Below are 16,071 nucleotides of genomic sequence, written 5' to 3'. Positions count from 1 at the left end.
AATGCTGGACCTGTTGAAGTAAACTGAACTAACTGGGCCGGTACTGCTTCGCATCTGTAACTGTTTCCCTAGTATTGTTTTCAAATGGAACTTGTCTCCAAGACTCCAACCCAAGTCACTGACACTCAAATGTGTGTTGAGTTGAATTAGGATGCCATGGAAGAGAAGTGTGGTCCTGCTGCTATTTGCTTTGTTTCTTTCTTACCTGACATTCTGGACTCAAAAGCTGAAGGAAGGAACAAGTATTTGGAGATGCTATTATCAGTTGCAGAGAAGTTTAAGAAGGACCCTTACAGGTAACCTAGGAACAATTCTCTTCTATCTTCATTCCTAGCTACTACCATCATATTCCAGTTCTCAGTTGGGAAGGATAAAAGTTTGAAAGCTGTAGATGAATAGTTCTATATTAACAAGTAAACCAGATTTTAAGAATTATTTGTTAGAGTTTGATATGATTGAAGTTGATGCCCTGTGTTTGAATTTGAATCTTTCTAATCAACAGATTTTTACGGTTCAAAACTCTAATAAAAATGGCATGACTTTTGATTTTATAGTACTGTGGTCTTGCTTATTTTGTGATTATGTTTTGGTGGATTTTGATTGTATAATGCAGCTTTGTGTGGGTGGCTGCTGGGAAGCAACCTGATTTGGAGAAGCGTGTTGGTGTTGGAGGATATGGTTACCCAGCAATGGTAGCCTTGAATGCAAAGAAAGGAGCTTATGCTCCACTTAAAAGCGGTTTTGAGGTTAAACACCTCATGTAAGTGTGTTTCTTGTGTCTTATCTTTCGTCAAGACAGCCAATACAACAAACCAATGGTCCTTGTATATTTTTTGGTAGCTGACAACAGGTCTTTTCTCTTCTGTGTTATCAGAGAATTCGTGAAGGAAGCTAAGGCAGGAGGAAAAGGGAATTTGCCCATAGACGGAACACTGGAGATAGTGAAGACAGAAGCTTGGGATGGTAAGGACGGAGAGGTGGTCGATGCAGATGAGTTCTCACTTGAAGAACTCATGGCAGATGATTGATGCTGCTGCTGCCTCCACTGAGTCAAAGGAGCAGTGGTGAACAGCTCTTTTACCTCACCTGTACGGTTTTAGTTTCTTGAAAGATTGTTAAAAATGCTCCAGAAAGGCAGTTATATCTAGGGGTGGGCATTTCGGTTTAGTTTCGGGTTCGGTTTTGAGTTCGGTTTGGTTTGGGTAATTTGGGTTTAATAAAACTCAAACCAATTAAAACCAAAGTAGCTTTGTTTTGGGTTTGGTTTGGGTTTAATTCGGTTCGGTTCAGTTCGTTTTGGTTTAGATTTAGTTCGGTTTACATTATTATGATCTAGTTTGGTTCGGTGTAATACGGTTTGGTTATAAAATATGAAGGTATCAGTTTTATATTTTTATTAAAAAATAATCAACTCATAAACGATAGAGTGAGAATATAAAAACTTATGTTACATGATTTATATATAATAATATTATTTGAATCGTATTTATAATTTTTTTTAAAAATATGGAAATTATGAAAAAATGAAAAACGAAACTTTAACTAAAATTTACAATATGTTAATATATTATATATATATATATCATATATATTTTTACTATATATATATATATATTGGATTATCGGTTTGGTTTGGTTTGGTTCGGTTTGAACCCAAACCAAACCAAACCATTCGGGTTGAGTAAAACGTGAACCAATTGGGTTACATAAAGAACACGGTTTGGTTTGGTTCGGTTTAACTTCGGTTTGGTTGGTTCGGTTTGGTTCGGTTTGGGTTTTTTGCCCACCCCTAGTTATATCATGTCAAAGGGTTGCAAGAGAGTAACACACTTTTTGATTTCATATTTAGATATAGACAGACTTCGGTGTGAATGTTTCAGCTTCGAGATGACCTCTATATAATTGGTTTGTCTTATATAATCCAGCCTCAGTATGCGGACAATAGTAAATTTTGATAGTAGAAAAAATTAATATTCGAAAAATTAACAAATACTATAAATTAATAAAACTTTTCTAGTCTAAAAATTGTTGCAAGTCATCGTTATATATAACAAGACTCGTGTATCAGTGCTTGCTTGCATCCTTCTCCTGAGTCAACCTGAGGATAAAAAGACAAATAAAACGCCCTAAGAACCATATAAAAGCAACACCAGGGAAAAACTCATCTACTGGAGATATATATGTTTTATATACCTTGGTTTCTTGGCATCTTCTTTGTCGGCAGTATCATTGGAGTGAACTACCAAAACAACCCAGACAAAATATCATATATAACCATTCAAATTGATCTCAACAGAGCCCCCCATAAAAGCTTTAAGTTGCATGATTCATATTTACATAAAAACAAACAAAAGGGGTTGCTACCATTTTTTGGTGGTGGTTTGAGATCGCAGGTGAGGTACTTGTTGTGGTCAACGCAGGAAAAGTGGACCTTAGCTTGGAATGTTTTTGGCTCATTATCAGAAGAATCTTGTTTAGCAAGGAAGGTAATGAAAAACATGACGCCAGCACCAGCCATGTGATAGTTGGCTTTGCTAACCTCCACAAACAACCCATATGATGATGTTTTCGTCTCCTTAATATTGTATAGCTCAAGGGATTTACGAGAGAGCCTGTCCAATAACTCTCTAATGGTTTCTCCATCGTCCAGTATGGGCAACTTGTTATCATCGAAATCAACGGGTTTGTAGTTAAAAGCGTAGCGAAACTGACTGAAATCCATGTCGAAGCCCTAACTCACAAAGATCAAAATCTCTCACCCTATTATATTATTATTAAACAAGAAGGAAAGATTTGGAAGAAGAACAAAACCTCAGTCTCCTCGACTTGTTTCTTCATGAGGCGATACTCTTCGTCCATGGTAAGGGATTTAGTCCCTTTATACTCACAGCGGCTTAGCGCCTGGACACAGTAACCATCGGGCCCCATCATCAATCCGAACAAGACATCCTCCAGCTGATAAAAACTCATCTCTGGTCGGATCCCATTATCCGAAAAAATTAATTAGGGATTATCATTACACATCCTTCTTTATCTATATTTTAGAATTGGATTCGTACCTGCAAATTCTTCCTCCCCTGGAAATTCTTTCTCCATCGTGCCTCTCCTAGATAGATTATGAGTTTATGAACAAAATAACAAACCCTTGTAATTTTGTTTTGTTTTATTTTATTGTGACCTTCTCATCTTATGTCACAACTTTGAAGCATGTAGAATATGAAATATGTTATACTTGTTGCTGCCTAGTTGCTTGACTGATTAATTGGCCGACCATTGTGTTACCGTATCTAATTTACATGGACCACTTTATTTCATATAGAGAAGCATACACAGTTTGTTCAACATCAAGATACAAAAGTTATATTTTTCAAAAAAAAAAAAATACAAAAGTAATATACAATGCTTAGTTTTTTGTCTTGGTAGCCGAGTCTCTGGTCCGAAGTCCGAACACCAGACCACAGTACTGACACTTACAACCGCCAATTGTAAAAACTACAACAACGTGGCTATCCAAGGCGTAGAAATTGGTAGACTCAAATGTGACCGAGGAGGCTGTTGGGACGAATCCAAGTAGGCAACATCGCTGCAAACCGTGATTTCGGAGCTTGAGCAGATGATTTCAGCCTTCTCAAGTATGAATCCGTGGATTATGGGCAAAGGGAAGCCTTTTTCTAGATGGTCATTCGCATATGGCACAAACACCGTTTGTATAACCGTCCACACTATTGGCTACAAGATGGAAACGAAGAAGTTGCAGTCTGAATGAAAATCTTTCTATATATTAATAACATATTAGAGAGCTTTAAAACACTTGACATGGTGCATTTACCTGAAGAAATGCAGAAAAGCATCGTTTTTGTTTTGTTCCCGAAGGTGTGGACATTGCAAAAAGCTAGCTCCTGAGTGGAAAAAGGCTGTAAACAAGTTGAAGGGGAAGGTCAAACTAGGTCATGTCGATTGTGATGCTGACAAGGTAACCGCTAGAGTTCTTTACATGTACAGATTCTACAGCACGTTAGTTCATTTGCTTTAAAGGGTGATTCACATAAGCTGGCAACACTCTCTGCTTCGTATAACCAAACGCTTCTTTTCATTTTACATACTGCAGGCGATACAGGGCAGGTGAAAGGATTCCCCACTATCTTGGTCTTTGGTGCTGACAAAAGCAGCCCATTGCCTTATGAGGGTGCTAGATCTGCATCGGCCATCGAATCTTTTGCCCTGGAACAGCTTTTTTTTTTTTGTTCAACAGCCCTGGAACAGCTTGAATCCAGTGCTGGACCTGTTGAAGTAACTGAACTTACTGGGCCGGTACTGCTCTCACATCTGTATCTGTTTCCTTTGTGTTCTTTTCTGATGGTACTTGACTCCAATCTAAGCCATTGACTCTCTTCGTGTGCTGAATTGAATAGGATGCTATGGAAGAAAAGTGTGGTCCTGCTGCTATTTGCTTTGTTTCTTTCTTACCTGACATTCTGGACTCAAAAGCTGAAGGAAGGAACAAGTATCTGGAGATGCTATTATCAGTTGCAGAGAAGTTTAAGAAGGACCCTATCAGGTAACCTAATAACAAATCTCTTATATCTTTGTTCCTAGCTTTTATCATCATATTCCAGCTCTCAGTTACTCTGTTTCTGATCCTGTCACATATACTCATATTGACAACATAAACCAGATTTGGGGAACTATTTGTTGGAATTAGATATGATTGAAGTTGATGCCCTGTGTTTGAATTTGAATCTTTCTAATCAACAGATTTTTACGGATCAAGACTATAATAAAAATGACATGACTTTTGATTTTATAGTATCCGGACTGTGGTCTTGCTTATTTTGTGATTATGTTTTTGGTGGATTTTGATTGTATAATGCAGCTTTGTGTGGGTTGCTGCTGGAAAGCAACCTGATTTGGAGAAGCGTGTTGGTGTTGGAGGATATGAATACCCAGCAATGGTAGCCTTGAATGCAAAGAAAGGAGCTTATGCTCCACTTAAAAGCGGTTTTGAGGTTAAACACCTCATGTAAGTGTGTTTCTTGTGTCTTTATCTTTCGTCAAAGACAGCCGATACAAACCAATGGTCCTTGTATATTTTTGGTAGCTGACAACATGTCTTTTCTCTTCTGTGTTATTAGAGAATTCGTGAAGGAAGCTAAGGCAGGAGGAAAAGGGAATTTGCCCATAGACGGAACACTGGAGATAGTGAAGACAGAAGCTTGGGATGGTAAGGACGGAGAGGTGGTCGATGCAGATGAGTTCTCACTTGAAGAACTCATGGGAGAGGATTGATGCCGTTGCTGCCTCCACTGAGTCTCAAAGGACAAGTTGAACTACTCTTTTACCTCACTAGTACCGTTTTGGTTTCTTGAAAGATTGTTAAAATGCCCCAGAAAGCCAGTGACATCATTTCAAAGGGTTGCAACAGAGTAATACACTTTTTGATTTCATATTTAGATATACACAGACTTCGGTGTGAATGTTTCAGCTTCAATATGACCTATAGAATTGGTTTGTCTTATAATCCAGCCTCAGCATCCTGAGGACAACAGTAAATTTTGACAAATTGGTCTGAACCCACCAAATAAAGGAGATTTAATTTCTAACCGGTGACCAAAATAATAAGTGGAAATAGTTAATTCTTCTTTATTTCTTAATCTGGATACTATTTATAAGGAACGAGAATAATTAATTTACTTTCATTCCTTAAATTTGACACTATTTACAAAGAATATTTTTTCTTTAATATTCCTCCTCGTTCTTTTTAATTTAAGGAATTAAAAAACAAATATATTCTTTATGAAATCGGAGAAAAGACAATAAGAAACAATATTTCTATTATTTTTTCTTCTTCATTCATTTCTTGGTTGTTCCTATTATTCCTTGCTGGTCATCAGAGCTTTAAACTCTGTAAATTAGTAAATTTTTCAAGTGTCAATTTTTGTTGATGTAAAATATGATATTATTCGATAAAATATTAAGATAAATAATATTTTAAATATTCTTAGATAAAAATATAGTTTTATTGAAATCATAATGAATAATTACCATATATATAAATTTTATATAAACATATGCAAGATATCTTTTTGTTATCTTTCTTCAAATGAATATCATCTATAATTACATTTTTGATTTTATAAAACTATAAAATTAAATTTGTATTATATAATATGTATGCATCATAAATAAACAATATCAATAATCAACTAAAATAGTCAAAATTCAGATGCATAAGCACTAACCAATATCTTATATAACGAAGCACATTTTTTCATTTTTCTACTATTTTAATATATATTAAGAAATCCTCTTAAATTAATAATACTCTCTAAATTAATTTCTTGTAATCTTAATATTATTAATTTATAGACTTTTTACTGTAATTCTTCTATTTTTACAAGACTTTACAGGAGATATATTAATAAGCCCTTGAAGTTGCACCCCTTGCCCAAGTGAATGAGGTTGACCGTGCGGATGATCTCGCGGATCCTCGAGTTCCCCTTGAAGCTGCACCTGCACCGCTTGCCCTAGGGAATGGAGTTGACCTTGCGGATGACCCTCCTCGAGTTCCGCTTGAAGCTGCACCACCGCTTGCCCTAGAGAATGGAGTTGACCTTGCGGATGATCTCGCACCCCTTGAAGTTGGAAGCGAAGTTGCACCGCTTCCCGGAGTTGTTGAAGTTGGAAAATAAAAACCAATACTTCATAGAATTTGAAATCAAAATCCTATACAACTCCGAATTAGATAGGAAAAATAAAAAAGTTAATCTAAAAAGATAAAATCAGTCATGTATTGCATTTTGTAATTAATCTGTTGTTCACGGAAAACAACTTTACATATTTATTTGTTTTGGCTATTTTTGGAGTATGAAACTAATATGCTAATTGTAATTATAGGTTCTTGTTGGAGTATATCATTTAGTAGCACAGATCTACATATATATTCACAACAAAACCACCAGCTTCTTCTATTGTCTAGTGAATACCTTTTTGAAAATATTGAAGAAAAATTTGCAAATAAGAATCTCAAAAGTTACAAGGCATTTCTAAAAGACGAGGGCATGATAGTAGAAGAAGATTGCAAGCGCCACACAAGGAAAAGAGCGACCACTGATTCATGTAACAAAGTCATTCATGTAACAAAGTCAAGGTAACAAAATTTTGCTATTATAATCCATGGCTACTTGATAAATTCGACTTTCAATCTTCAGATATTTTTTAAAATTATTACATGCATATTCAAAACCTTTTTTGGTGATTTTTACTATTTAATAATTTTGTTAATTTTTTGTTTTGTTTTTGCAGTTGTTCAAACAAGATTTTGATGAGCAATGATGAAATATGAATGTAAGTGAACATTTTTTGTACCAATTCTTAAACATATCACATATATATTGATGAATCACACAAACATTGATGAAGCACACATATATGTACGAAGGTACTTGATGTTGAAGGTGCAGAACAAGGACATATATGGTTCTAAGGTGGGTATGTCTACTCTAATGATTTCAAATGATAAAATAAATAGATCATTGTTTTGCTTTCCTGCTATAATGCTATGAATTTTATGTGTATATGTGCATGAACCTATTTTAGTGAATTAACATTCGCCAAGTTTCTTAAAAAGACTGTTTTCGAGGATATAAGAGTTCCATGATTCAAACCGGTTACTCTACTCGGTAATATGCCAAAGAGTCTTTTAATTGAATTCAGAAGAACTTCAAGCTGAAATTTTAACAAAATCGTGTTATTGTCTTCTTCTCTTACACATCCAAGATAATAAACAATGATTCTTTTGACAACGTAAGGATCAGGTGTGCCTTTGGCGAACTTCTAGACAATTTTCAGACCAAAGATCTTACTTTACTTTAAGGGAGAAACAATTTCAGCAAATTGTTTCTCCATTGCTTCAAGTACTGCCTTCTCTGCATCTGCTACAACCTATTAGAAGGAGAGGAAAATGAAGCTCAAAGCTTATACTGATTCATGCAATGTGAGGCCATTGTTTCTGAAATCTTCCAAAAGTTATTTGTTTACTATTTCATTGGTTTAGTTATTTGTTTTTTCGGTTTACCAATTTGTTTTCTTTTGTGAAGAACATGATACCCGATGATCAACTCTCTCCGATGATATAAATTCAGTAGAGTCTGCTAGAAGAAAGTGTGGATAAGTCAACAGAACCTGTTCCTATTTCTTCAGATAATGAAGAAAAGAAAGCTGTTAGTCAAGAACACAAGCACACCAAAACTACGGTTGAAGATACTTCTTTGATAGTTGGCTTTGCTAACCTACACTACTACATATTATAATCCAGGTTCCTCAGTATATCACAACTTTTTCTAGCAGATTAATCCACCGAGCTGCCTAACTGCTTAACCGATTAATTGGTCGACCATTGTATTACCATATACGACACAGACACTTAACCATAGTAATTACAAAGACATTTTTATTTCATATAAAGAAGAATAGCATACACAGTTTGATCAACATCAAGATACAAAAGTAATATACAGAGTTTTGTTTGTCTTGGTAGTCCAGTCTCTGGTCCAGATACCAGACCCCAATACTGACACTTACAACCGCCAATTGTAAACTATAACAACGTGGTTATCCAAGGCGTAGAACTTGATAGACTCAACTGTGACCGAGGCTGTTGAGACGAATCCAAGTAGGCAACATCGCTGCAAACCGTGATTTCAGAGCTTGAGCAGATGATTTCAGCCTTCTCAAGTGTGAATCCGTGGATTATGGGCAAAGGGAAGCCTTTTTCTAGATGGTCATTTGCATATGGCACAAACACAGTTTGTATAACGGTCCACACTATTGGCTACAAGATGGAATCGAAGAAGATGCAGTCTGAATGAAATCTTTCTTTGTATTATTAACATATTAGAGCCTTTAAAACACTTTGACATGGTGCATTTACCTGAAGAAGATGCAGATGGAGATTTCCAATGTTGCTCCACTCCAAAGACATGGAGAAATCCTCTAATCTCACGCTGCCTCCAAGGTTATTACCCATCACTCTGAGAGCACCCGACCCTCGGATCACCTTCAGCCAAGCGACAGTGAATAAAAATTTAAGGTAGAACAAAAAAAGCATGTACATAGTTGTTATCTCACTTGAAGACTCTTACCAAGGAGATGCATGCTACTGGTATCACTTGGTCTGCTTCTAGAACATTGATTACTAGGTCCGCGTTCACATTAGCTCCCACATACTGCTCTGATATCTTTACAAGAGGAGGCGATGACAAACTGATGTTCAGATTCATATCCTGGTTTGGGTACTTCCTGTATAGTTGTGGAATGATGAACCTCCACCTAGCAGTGTTCAAAAGCGCCTGGTCTGGTATTTTATCCACTACCCATTGCATAAACTCTGCCTGAAATATATAGAACGATTGAAATCCTCATATTGAGAAAGGATCAATACCATGATGAGTAGCAATTAGGGAACTTAACTTACATTGTAGTACAAAGCTGCAGCAGAGTTAAAGACAGCTTCATCCAGCGAAATTCCGAGCATTTTCGAATTTCCAGGGCAGATAGCTGAAGGTGCTGCAGACTTTCTGAAGGAGGAGGATTTTAAGACTTGATTCGTTTCTGTTTTGGTGAACAAGCCGTCGATTTCAAAAGTGATGGATGAATCTCTCAGTATGGGATCGCTGGTGAAAGTGACGTTAAGTGCAGCTTTGTCATCTACTGGGATCTCCTTTGGAAGGCTTTGTAGAAACGAATCAAGGTCTGATACTCCTTCAGTGAGTTTGTTGGAAATCGTGGTCTCCACGCTTGCTCCAATTTGGTCTTTAAATGCATTAACCATCCTAAATTCCAGAGAATACGACAAATTTCAAATGAAAAAAAAATAGAAAAAAGGCTCAATAAGTAGATAATAGCATACCCCTGATAAAACCATGAAGCTCCTCCTTCAAGCTCAATGGATATGTCTTTCACATGGCATCCACACTCCGAAAGAGAGAGTTTCAATCCTCCTTCACTACTCAGCAAGCCTAGCGACAGCCCGATCTCCATGCCTTCAACCTTACCGAGAAGGCGAGAATCAGCACTCATCAAACTCCCTTTTGTAAAACAGATATAACAATGAGCAAACCGACACACCCACTAAAACCAACTATGTCCACAAAACATAAGGGCAAAACAGCACAAAGTTTGTGATGTTCTAAGTAATAACCGAAAAACAGCACAGAGTTTGTGATGTTCTAAGTAACAACCACAAAACATAAGGGCAAAACCATAGAACAGAGATGTGATTTTCTAAGTAACAATCACAAAACAGAACAAAATTTGTGATAGTAAGAAAAATCTAGTCTTTCTATTGTTTCCTAAGTCACATAGCAAGAATCATCGCTTCAATGTCAGCAAGTCAATGACATGATTATTACCTGAACAGATGCGATCCCCTGATCAGAAATTTCCATCGGAGGAAGCCAAGTAGCGTAAGAATAATGCCAATTCATACTCAAATTGCAAGTCGTCCCCGAAGCGACGATGACAACGCCCGTCTCGCCGAGATTAACATAGGACGAGGCGACATCGAGCTCGTATATCGTGAGGTTCGAGACGACGACATCGATTCCTCCTAGGAACGGGATTCTCACTGATTTCTCGATCCTGGGGATCTGGAGAGGTATGATCGAGGCGATTGCTTTGTTGACTAGGAGGTTTTTCACGAAATCGAGTCCGTTTTGAGATATGAGAATTGATGTGAATGAATCGGTCTGCGTATGGGATGGTGAGAAGAAGAAGGTTTGTAAGAGAAGGAAGAAGAAGAAGCACCACCTAATCACATCCATGGCGGAGATTCGAATTTTTTTTTTTTTTTTTAATTCTCACGCCAAATAAATGAAGAAGCTTTGCTTGCTTGTTCTTCAACGAAAGAACAGAACAGGTCACAAGGTTAGTGTCTGACAAGTTGCGTATTGGTCTGGTCTGGATTATTTTTAAATTGCAAAACTACCCTTGTCATTCGATTTGTATTGTTGTGTGGGTTTAATTTGATTCAAATCGGAAGTATTGGGGTAATCTGATGATAAATTTGAAAATTATCAGAAAACCTCATGCCGTTTTATCGTTAACTTATAACACCGCGCTCCGTTTCTCGTCATAGCTCTCGAGTATCATCATCTTATGATGCTTCTTCGTCTTTGTCCTCACAACTACCACCAAAACCAGCAATGGAAGCTAGACTCTCGGAGAGTCTCGGCCTCCCGTCGTCTCCGAATCTCAACCACTGCCACCTCACCAACGATTTCAACTCCCTCGTCACTTACTTCTCCGATCGCACCTCCTCCGCTCAACTCCCCACCGCCGCCAGAACCAAAATCAAATCCTCGAGGAGAAAGCCATCTCCTCCCTTCGCGTCCGCCTCGGTCTCCGATTCCGATTCCAAACCAGGCTTCCTGAAATGGATGAAGCCTGCCTCCCGAAGCAGCCCGAAGATCCAGACGCTGATGAAGCACCTCTCCGTCTTCGAGCGCGCCTTGATCGGCGCCGGAGGCGGCGGAATCGCCGGCGCCTTCACCTACGTCTGCCTCCTCCCGCTGGACACGATCAAAACGAAGCTCCAGGCCAAAGGCGCGTCGCAATTGTACAGCAGCAGTTTCGACGCGATAGTGAAGACTTTTCAAGAGAGAGGGATTCTAGGTTTCTACAGCGGCGTATCGGCCGTGATCGTGGGGTCCACGTTCTCCTCCGCGGTGTATTTCGGCACGTGCGAGTTCGGTAAATATATTAGATGTTAATATACCTTTGTACAGTTACTAACTAACTCTACTATATAAATGAGTCAAGACTAAGTTTGTTAAAACAGTCTTATCAATGGAGTTGCTTTTACACTCTTCTTTAATAGGTAAGTCACTCCTAGGTAAGTTCCCGGAGTTTCCTTCGGTTCTCATCCCTCCCACGGCTGGCGCCATGGGGAACATAATCTCGTCGGCGATAATGGTTCCCAAGGAGCTTATCACGCAGAGGATGCAGGTCGGAGCTAGCGGGAGGAGGTCGTACCAAGTTCTGCTTGAGATTCTTGAGAAAGATGGGATCTTGGGGCTTTACGCTGGCTACTCCGCCACGTTGCTGAGGAACTTACCGGCGGGTGTGCTGAGTTACTCGTCGTTCGAGTATCTTAAAGCTGCGGTATTGGAGAAGACGCAGCAGAACAATCTCGAGCCTCTGCAGAGCGTTTGCTGTGGGGCGTTAGCTGGTGCGATATCGGCTTCCATAACGACGCCGTTGGATGTGGTGAAGACGAGGCTGATGACGCAGGTTCATGTGGAGGCGGCTAATAAACTTGGCGCTGCTGTGTATTCGGGTGTGGCTGGGACGGTGAGGCAGATACTGAAAGAGGAAGGGTTGGTGGGTTTTACTCGAGGTATGGGGCCAAGAGTTGTTCATAGCGCTTGCTTCTCGGCTATAGGGTACTTTGCGTTTGAGACTGCGAGGTTGACGATCTTGAATGAGTATTTGAAGAGGAAACAGGATTCAGAAGCAGCTACCGTTGATGCTTGATTCTTTTTGAGAGACTCAAATTAGCATTCTGAGTTCTAGCTTGTTTTCTCAGACAAGGTTTGTCTTAGAGCTGAGTTGTTTCTGAAATTGAGTTGCTGTTTTAATTGGTTTAACTTATTGTTGGAGTATTTTGTAGTTGCTGCATTTTCATCCAATCTTAAACCAATTTGTGTGTTTGATTCGATTTGCATTCCAGATTCATATTCATAGACTCGTGTGTGTTCCCTTCAGTCTCATATGTTGGAATTCAATTTATTAGCATTGTTCTGCTTTGGTAATTAAGTAGAGTTCAACGAAGGTAGAGTGTCAAGCCGGTTGCGTAATGTGTCTGGAACTATTCCGAAATGTCCAAAGTACCCCTGTTTTTCGATGTCCATATTGATTTGCCACTTTGGGGGGTAATCTGATTAAAATTGGAAGTTTTCGGGGGCGTTATAACATAAATGTTAAAATATGTCAGAAACCAAATCGAAAGTTGAGGTCCAAAAAGGCAAAAGGGTGTGTCGTAATTTTTAGTCTCTTCTCTGGTGGCTAAAGGCGTCACGGAACAGAACAATCGAGAAGAGCCAGCCGGCCTCTAAAGTCTCTTACCTTGAATCGGAATCCATGGCTGTTCAAGCCGGCGTTCAGACCTCCAAAGTTCTCATCTTGCTCGGCGCAGGTCTTTCTCTCTCTCTCTGTCACTATGATTATAAATTCAACTGTTCCGGTTTGTATTGCTTTTTACTGCAATCTAGCAAAAATTTCTTGAGCTTAATAAAGGTTTAGGTTGGGATTTGATCTTAAATTCTGGCAATTCGATGAATCATCATTATGCAGAACCATCCTCTGCTTTGCTATTGAACTATGTTTTTTTTTTGGTCACAGCTTCAATTATTCTTTTACATTCATATGACTAACTTGATGGTTGGTTCTGTTTTCTATGTTCAAGGGGTCTCTGGTTCGATTGTACTGAGACATGGGAGGTTGTCTGACCTAATAGCGCAGCTTCAAGAATTACTCAAAGGTGCTGAAGGAGTTGAAAGCACACCTTTTAGTTATAAGTATGATAGTGCCGCCCTCGCTGCTCAGGTATTTTTGATTTTACTTTTTGCTCTGTTTTGCGTTAATATTCTCATCACCTGATCTCAAAAAAAAAAAAAACCCATTACATTCTTATGCTCTCTGTGTTTTCTTTTCTTTTTGAATCATCACTCTTAACTTCTTTTTCATTTCTTTTTCTACTAATCAGATTCGACAGCTCGCAAATGAAATCAAAGAACTAAGTACGATTAATCCTGTTACCATATTTAACGGAGATTCAAACAACAGTGGTAAGTCATATACCTCTTTTTATATGTTTTTATGCACAACTTTCTTACAATTGTCCATTTCTAATGAAAGTAGATAAAAACTATTTTGTGCCGCCAATGCAGGCTATGCTTCTTACCTGGTTCCAGCGGCAGCCGTTGGAGCTATGGGATACTGTTACATGTGGTGGAAGGTTTGCCCCATTCATATAATCTATCTATTTTTTCTGTGTTTTCTGTTAAGAGTTTTGTAAAATGTCTTTTTTTTCTTTATGCATTATCTATCATTGCTTTATAGTGTTTAAGCGCATTCTTACTCATTTCTTTCTACGTTGCAGGGTTGGTCATTTTCGGATGCAATGTTTGTGACAAAGAAAAATATGGCTAATGCAGTTGCATCTTTTTCAAAACAACTAAACGACTTGCAGGAATCACTAGCGGTTAAAAAAAAAAGAGAAGACATTTTCTCAAAACGTCCCTTGCTTGTTATATATATTATCCTGGTTTATGACTTTGTGTATTTGCTTATGCAGTCAACAAAGAAACATCTTTCTAAGGAGCTATCGAAATTGGATTGGAAGGTGGAAGAGCAGACCGAGATATCTAAAATGATTCTAAGTGATGTAAGATACCCATCTTGTTTCTCATTTTTTCTCGTACTGATACCTTCAATTTTTGTAGACTTAAGATGAGTGTAATAAACCATTTCGGCAGAGAAACCTCTCTTGCACTTGGTTGACACGCTTGTACATACAGCAGCCATCCTATAAGGACTAGATTCTTACTTAAATTTGCGAGAGTATTCAACTGACTTATATAGGAACCAGTTCACATTCCCTTTTCTTCGGATACATTTGATATGCCAATGCTCACGTGGAAATTTTGTTTTTGATGCAGGTAACAGATGTGAAATCAAGTATTTCACAACTTGGGTTTGACTTTCAACAAATTAATGAAATGATATCCGGAATAGTGAGTCACTTCTTTTACCCTCTTATATGTGAACTAAACGTTTTTTTTTTTTTTGTAATTCAAAATGGACTAATGTCACTCTCTTATTATTATTTTTTTACAGGAAGGGAAGATTGACAGTCTTGAAAGCAAACAAGTAAATCTTATTTACATCCCACCAACCAGTTGACATAATCAGTTTTCTTAAAGCTTATTTAAAATGGTTTTGAACTCTCAGGATGTGACACTCTCAGGACTATGGCATTTGTGTCAAATTGCAGGAGTTAAAGACAGCCCGGCCACTAAAGTCATTCAGGTGAGAGCTGACTTACAAATTAAGAGCAACGTTATCTTACATTTTGTTTACTTATTGAAAGGCCTGAATGAAAAGTTTTGGTTTTCTGGCTTCTTGATTTAGGATGTTGGTGCGAGACTACCTATCGATGCAAAACCATCATCTAACAATTCTCTTTCGGTAATGATGAATCAACACTTCTTTTTGTTCTAGTTATCCTTGTAGTAACTAAGTGAAAGAATTCACCAAAGATCATGTCTCTTGAAGATAGATTGAAAGCAGTTTCATTGGAAGAAATGGAACTTAAAATGTTTTTGCGGCTCTTTATATTTTTTATTTCTTTGATTTTTTTTTTAAAGTAAAAAAAAACTATGGAAACACCAGGGTCTGCGGTTCCTAACAGAAGGAGAGGAGGGTGTAAATGTAATACACAACAAGCCTCTTTTGGAGAAAGAAAGCCCGTTGGTGGTGGAGGAGAAAACAAAAGCTGCCATGGTGACAAGAACCAGAGTTCACAGAGCGTTTCCCGGTGGAATATCTTGGGTACAAGACCTTACCAAACAATCATAAAACACATTTTTGGGGATTTTTTCTTACAAAGAATTTACTTTATATGGTCCCAACTTGTGATACTGATACTGGGACTCGCAATTATTTATCTGTAAGTAAGCAAACTATACACATATTACATTCATCAACGTTTTTGTTGGTTGCCCTTATTGTTTGTGAAAGAAAGAGTGTGAAACACGTATGTTTGAATGAGAATAAAGTGATACGTGGATTTGTTCTAATGACTTTTGTATTCCTTTTTCAACCTAGAGTTTTGATAGTGTTACGTATGAATAATGTTACACGCTGTTAAAAACAAAAACTATTTGCTTGTATAAACACTGGATTTTGGTTAGCAGAGATTGAACCTTATTGGGCCTAAATAAGGCCCAAGGAGCTTAAGAGTTAACCCAAAGCTGATCTAACCCGAACCCAATTGGGTGTATTCAACCTCAG

General features: G+C 38.0%; 6 protein-coding genes across 10 annotated transcripts; 4 read left to right on the top strand and 2 right to left on the bottom strand.

Moving 5' to 3' along the window:
• Window positions 1-27: 27 nt before the first annotated feature.
• Window positions 28-1,920, top strand: LOC130502246 (protein disulfide-isomerase like 2-2-like). Its single transcript, XM_056997012.1, has 5 exons — window positions 28-40; window positions 151-296; window positions 614-760; window positions 875-1,145; window positions 1,801-1,920. Exons 2-4 carry the CDS (start codon window positions 157-159, stop codon window positions 1,026-1,028), a joined length of 441 nt encoding a protein of 146 aa, XP_056852992.1. The 5' UTR covers window positions 28-40; window positions 151-156; the 3' UTR covers window positions 1,029-1,145; window positions 1,801-1,920.
• Window positions 1,921-1,975: 55 nt separating this feature from the next.
• LOC130502245 (uncharacterized) lies at window positions 1,976-4,124 on the bottom strand. Its single transcript, XM_056997011.1, has 6 exons — window positions 3,830-4,124; window positions 3,060-3,729; window positions 2,812-2,972; window positions 2,365-2,731; window positions 2,194-2,239; window positions 1,976-2,098 (listed from the first exon to the last, which is right to left on the bottom strand). The coding sequence occupies exons 2-6, from the start codon at window positions 3,094-3,096 to the stop codon at window positions 2,065-2,067; spliced, it is 645 nt and encodes a 214-aa protein (XP_056852991.1). The 5' UTR covers window positions 3,097-3,729; window positions 3,830-4,124; the 3' UTR covers window positions 1,976-2,064.
• LOC130502250 (protein disulfide-isomerase like 2-2-like) lies at window positions 3,650-5,474 on the top strand. The gene is made up of 6 exons (XM_056997023.1): window positions 3,650-3,756; window positions 3,874-3,973; window positions 4,036-4,311; window positions 4,413-4,558; window positions 4,874-5,020; window positions 5,133-5,474. The coding sequence occupies exons 1-6, from the start codon at window positions 3,650-3,652 to the stop codon at window positions 5,284-5,286; spliced, it is 930 nt and encodes a 309-aa protein (XP_056853003.1). The 3' UTR covers window positions 5,287-5,474.
• Window positions 5,475-8,432: 2,958 nt separating this feature from the next.
• LOC130494243 (putative BPI/LBP family protein At1g04970) lies at window positions 8,433-10,898 on the bottom strand. 3 transcript variants are annotated; one of them, XM_056997015.1, is made up of 6 exons: window positions 10,410-10,893; window positions 9,908-10,047; window positions 9,473-9,830; window positions 9,141-9,389; window positions 8,930-9,055; window positions 8,433-8,830 (listed from the first exon to the last, which is right to left on the bottom strand). In XM_056997015.1, exons 1-6 carry the CDS (start codon window positions 10,818-10,820, stop codon window positions 8,597-8,599), a joined length of 1,518 nt encoding a protein of 505 aa, XP_056852995.1. In that variant the 5' UTR covers window positions 10,821-10,893; the 3' UTR covers window positions 8,433-8,596. The 3 variants fall into 3 exon arrangements, with proteins under 3 accessions (XP_056852995.1, XP_056852997.1, XP_056852996.1); XM_056997017.1 differs by having other exon boundaries at window positions 9,908-10,085; window positions 10,410-10,549; XM_056997016.1 differs by having other exon boundaries at window positions 8,694-8,859; window positions 10,410-10,898.
• A 266-nt stretch (window positions 10,899-11,164) lies between these two features.
• On the top strand, window positions 11,165-12,710 carry LOC108815287 (protein MITOFERRINLIKE 1, chloroplastic). Its single transcript, XM_018587933.2, has 2 exons — window positions 11,165-11,748; window positions 11,876-12,710. Exons 1-2 carry the CDS (start codon window positions 11,202-11,204, stop codon window positions 12,529-12,531), a joined length of 1,203 nt encoding a protein of 400 aa, XP_018443435.1. The 5' UTR covers window positions 11,165-11,201; the 3' UTR covers window positions 12,532-12,710.
• Window positions 12,711-12,993: 283 nt separating this feature from the next.
• LOC130502248 (uncharacterized) lies at window positions 12,994-15,857 on the top strand. 3 transcript variants are annotated; one of them, XM_056997019.1, is made up of 11 exons: window positions 12,996-13,192; window positions 13,463-13,602; window positions 13,763-13,844; window positions 13,947-14,014; window positions 14,159-14,260; window positions 14,354-14,443; window positions 14,718-14,792; window positions 14,896-14,928; window positions 15,010-15,087; window positions 15,190-15,246; window positions 15,451-15,857. In XM_056997019.1, the coding sequence occupies exons 1-11, from the start codon at window positions 13,138-13,140 to the stop codon at window positions 15,634-15,636; spliced, it is 966 nt and encodes a 321-aa protein (XP_056852999.1). In that variant the 5' UTR covers window positions 12,996-13,137; the 3' UTR covers window positions 15,637-15,857. The 3 variants fall into 3 exon arrangements, with proteins under 3 accessions (XP_056853000.1, XP_056852998.1, XP_056852999.1); XM_056997020.1 differs by having other exon boundaries at window positions 12,994-13,192; window positions 14,159-14,443; window positions 15,426-15,561; XM_056997018.1 differs by having other exon boundaries at window positions 12,995-13,192; window positions 14,159-14,443.
• Window positions 15,858-16,071: the final 214 nt, after the last annotated feature.

The sequence above is a fragment of the Raphanus sativus genome, unplaced genomic scaffold, assembly GCF_000801105.2.
Source record: "Raphanus sativus cultivar WK10039 unplaced genomic scaffold, ASM80110v3 Scaffold0466, whole genome shotgun sequence".
Taxonomy (NCBI): Eukaryota; Viridiplantae; Streptophyta; class Magnoliopsida; order Brassicales; family Brassicaceae; genus Raphanus; species Raphanus sativus.
The sequence above is the reverse complement of the archived record's forward strand: the minus strand, read 5'-3'. Positions and strand labels throughout refer to the sequence as shown.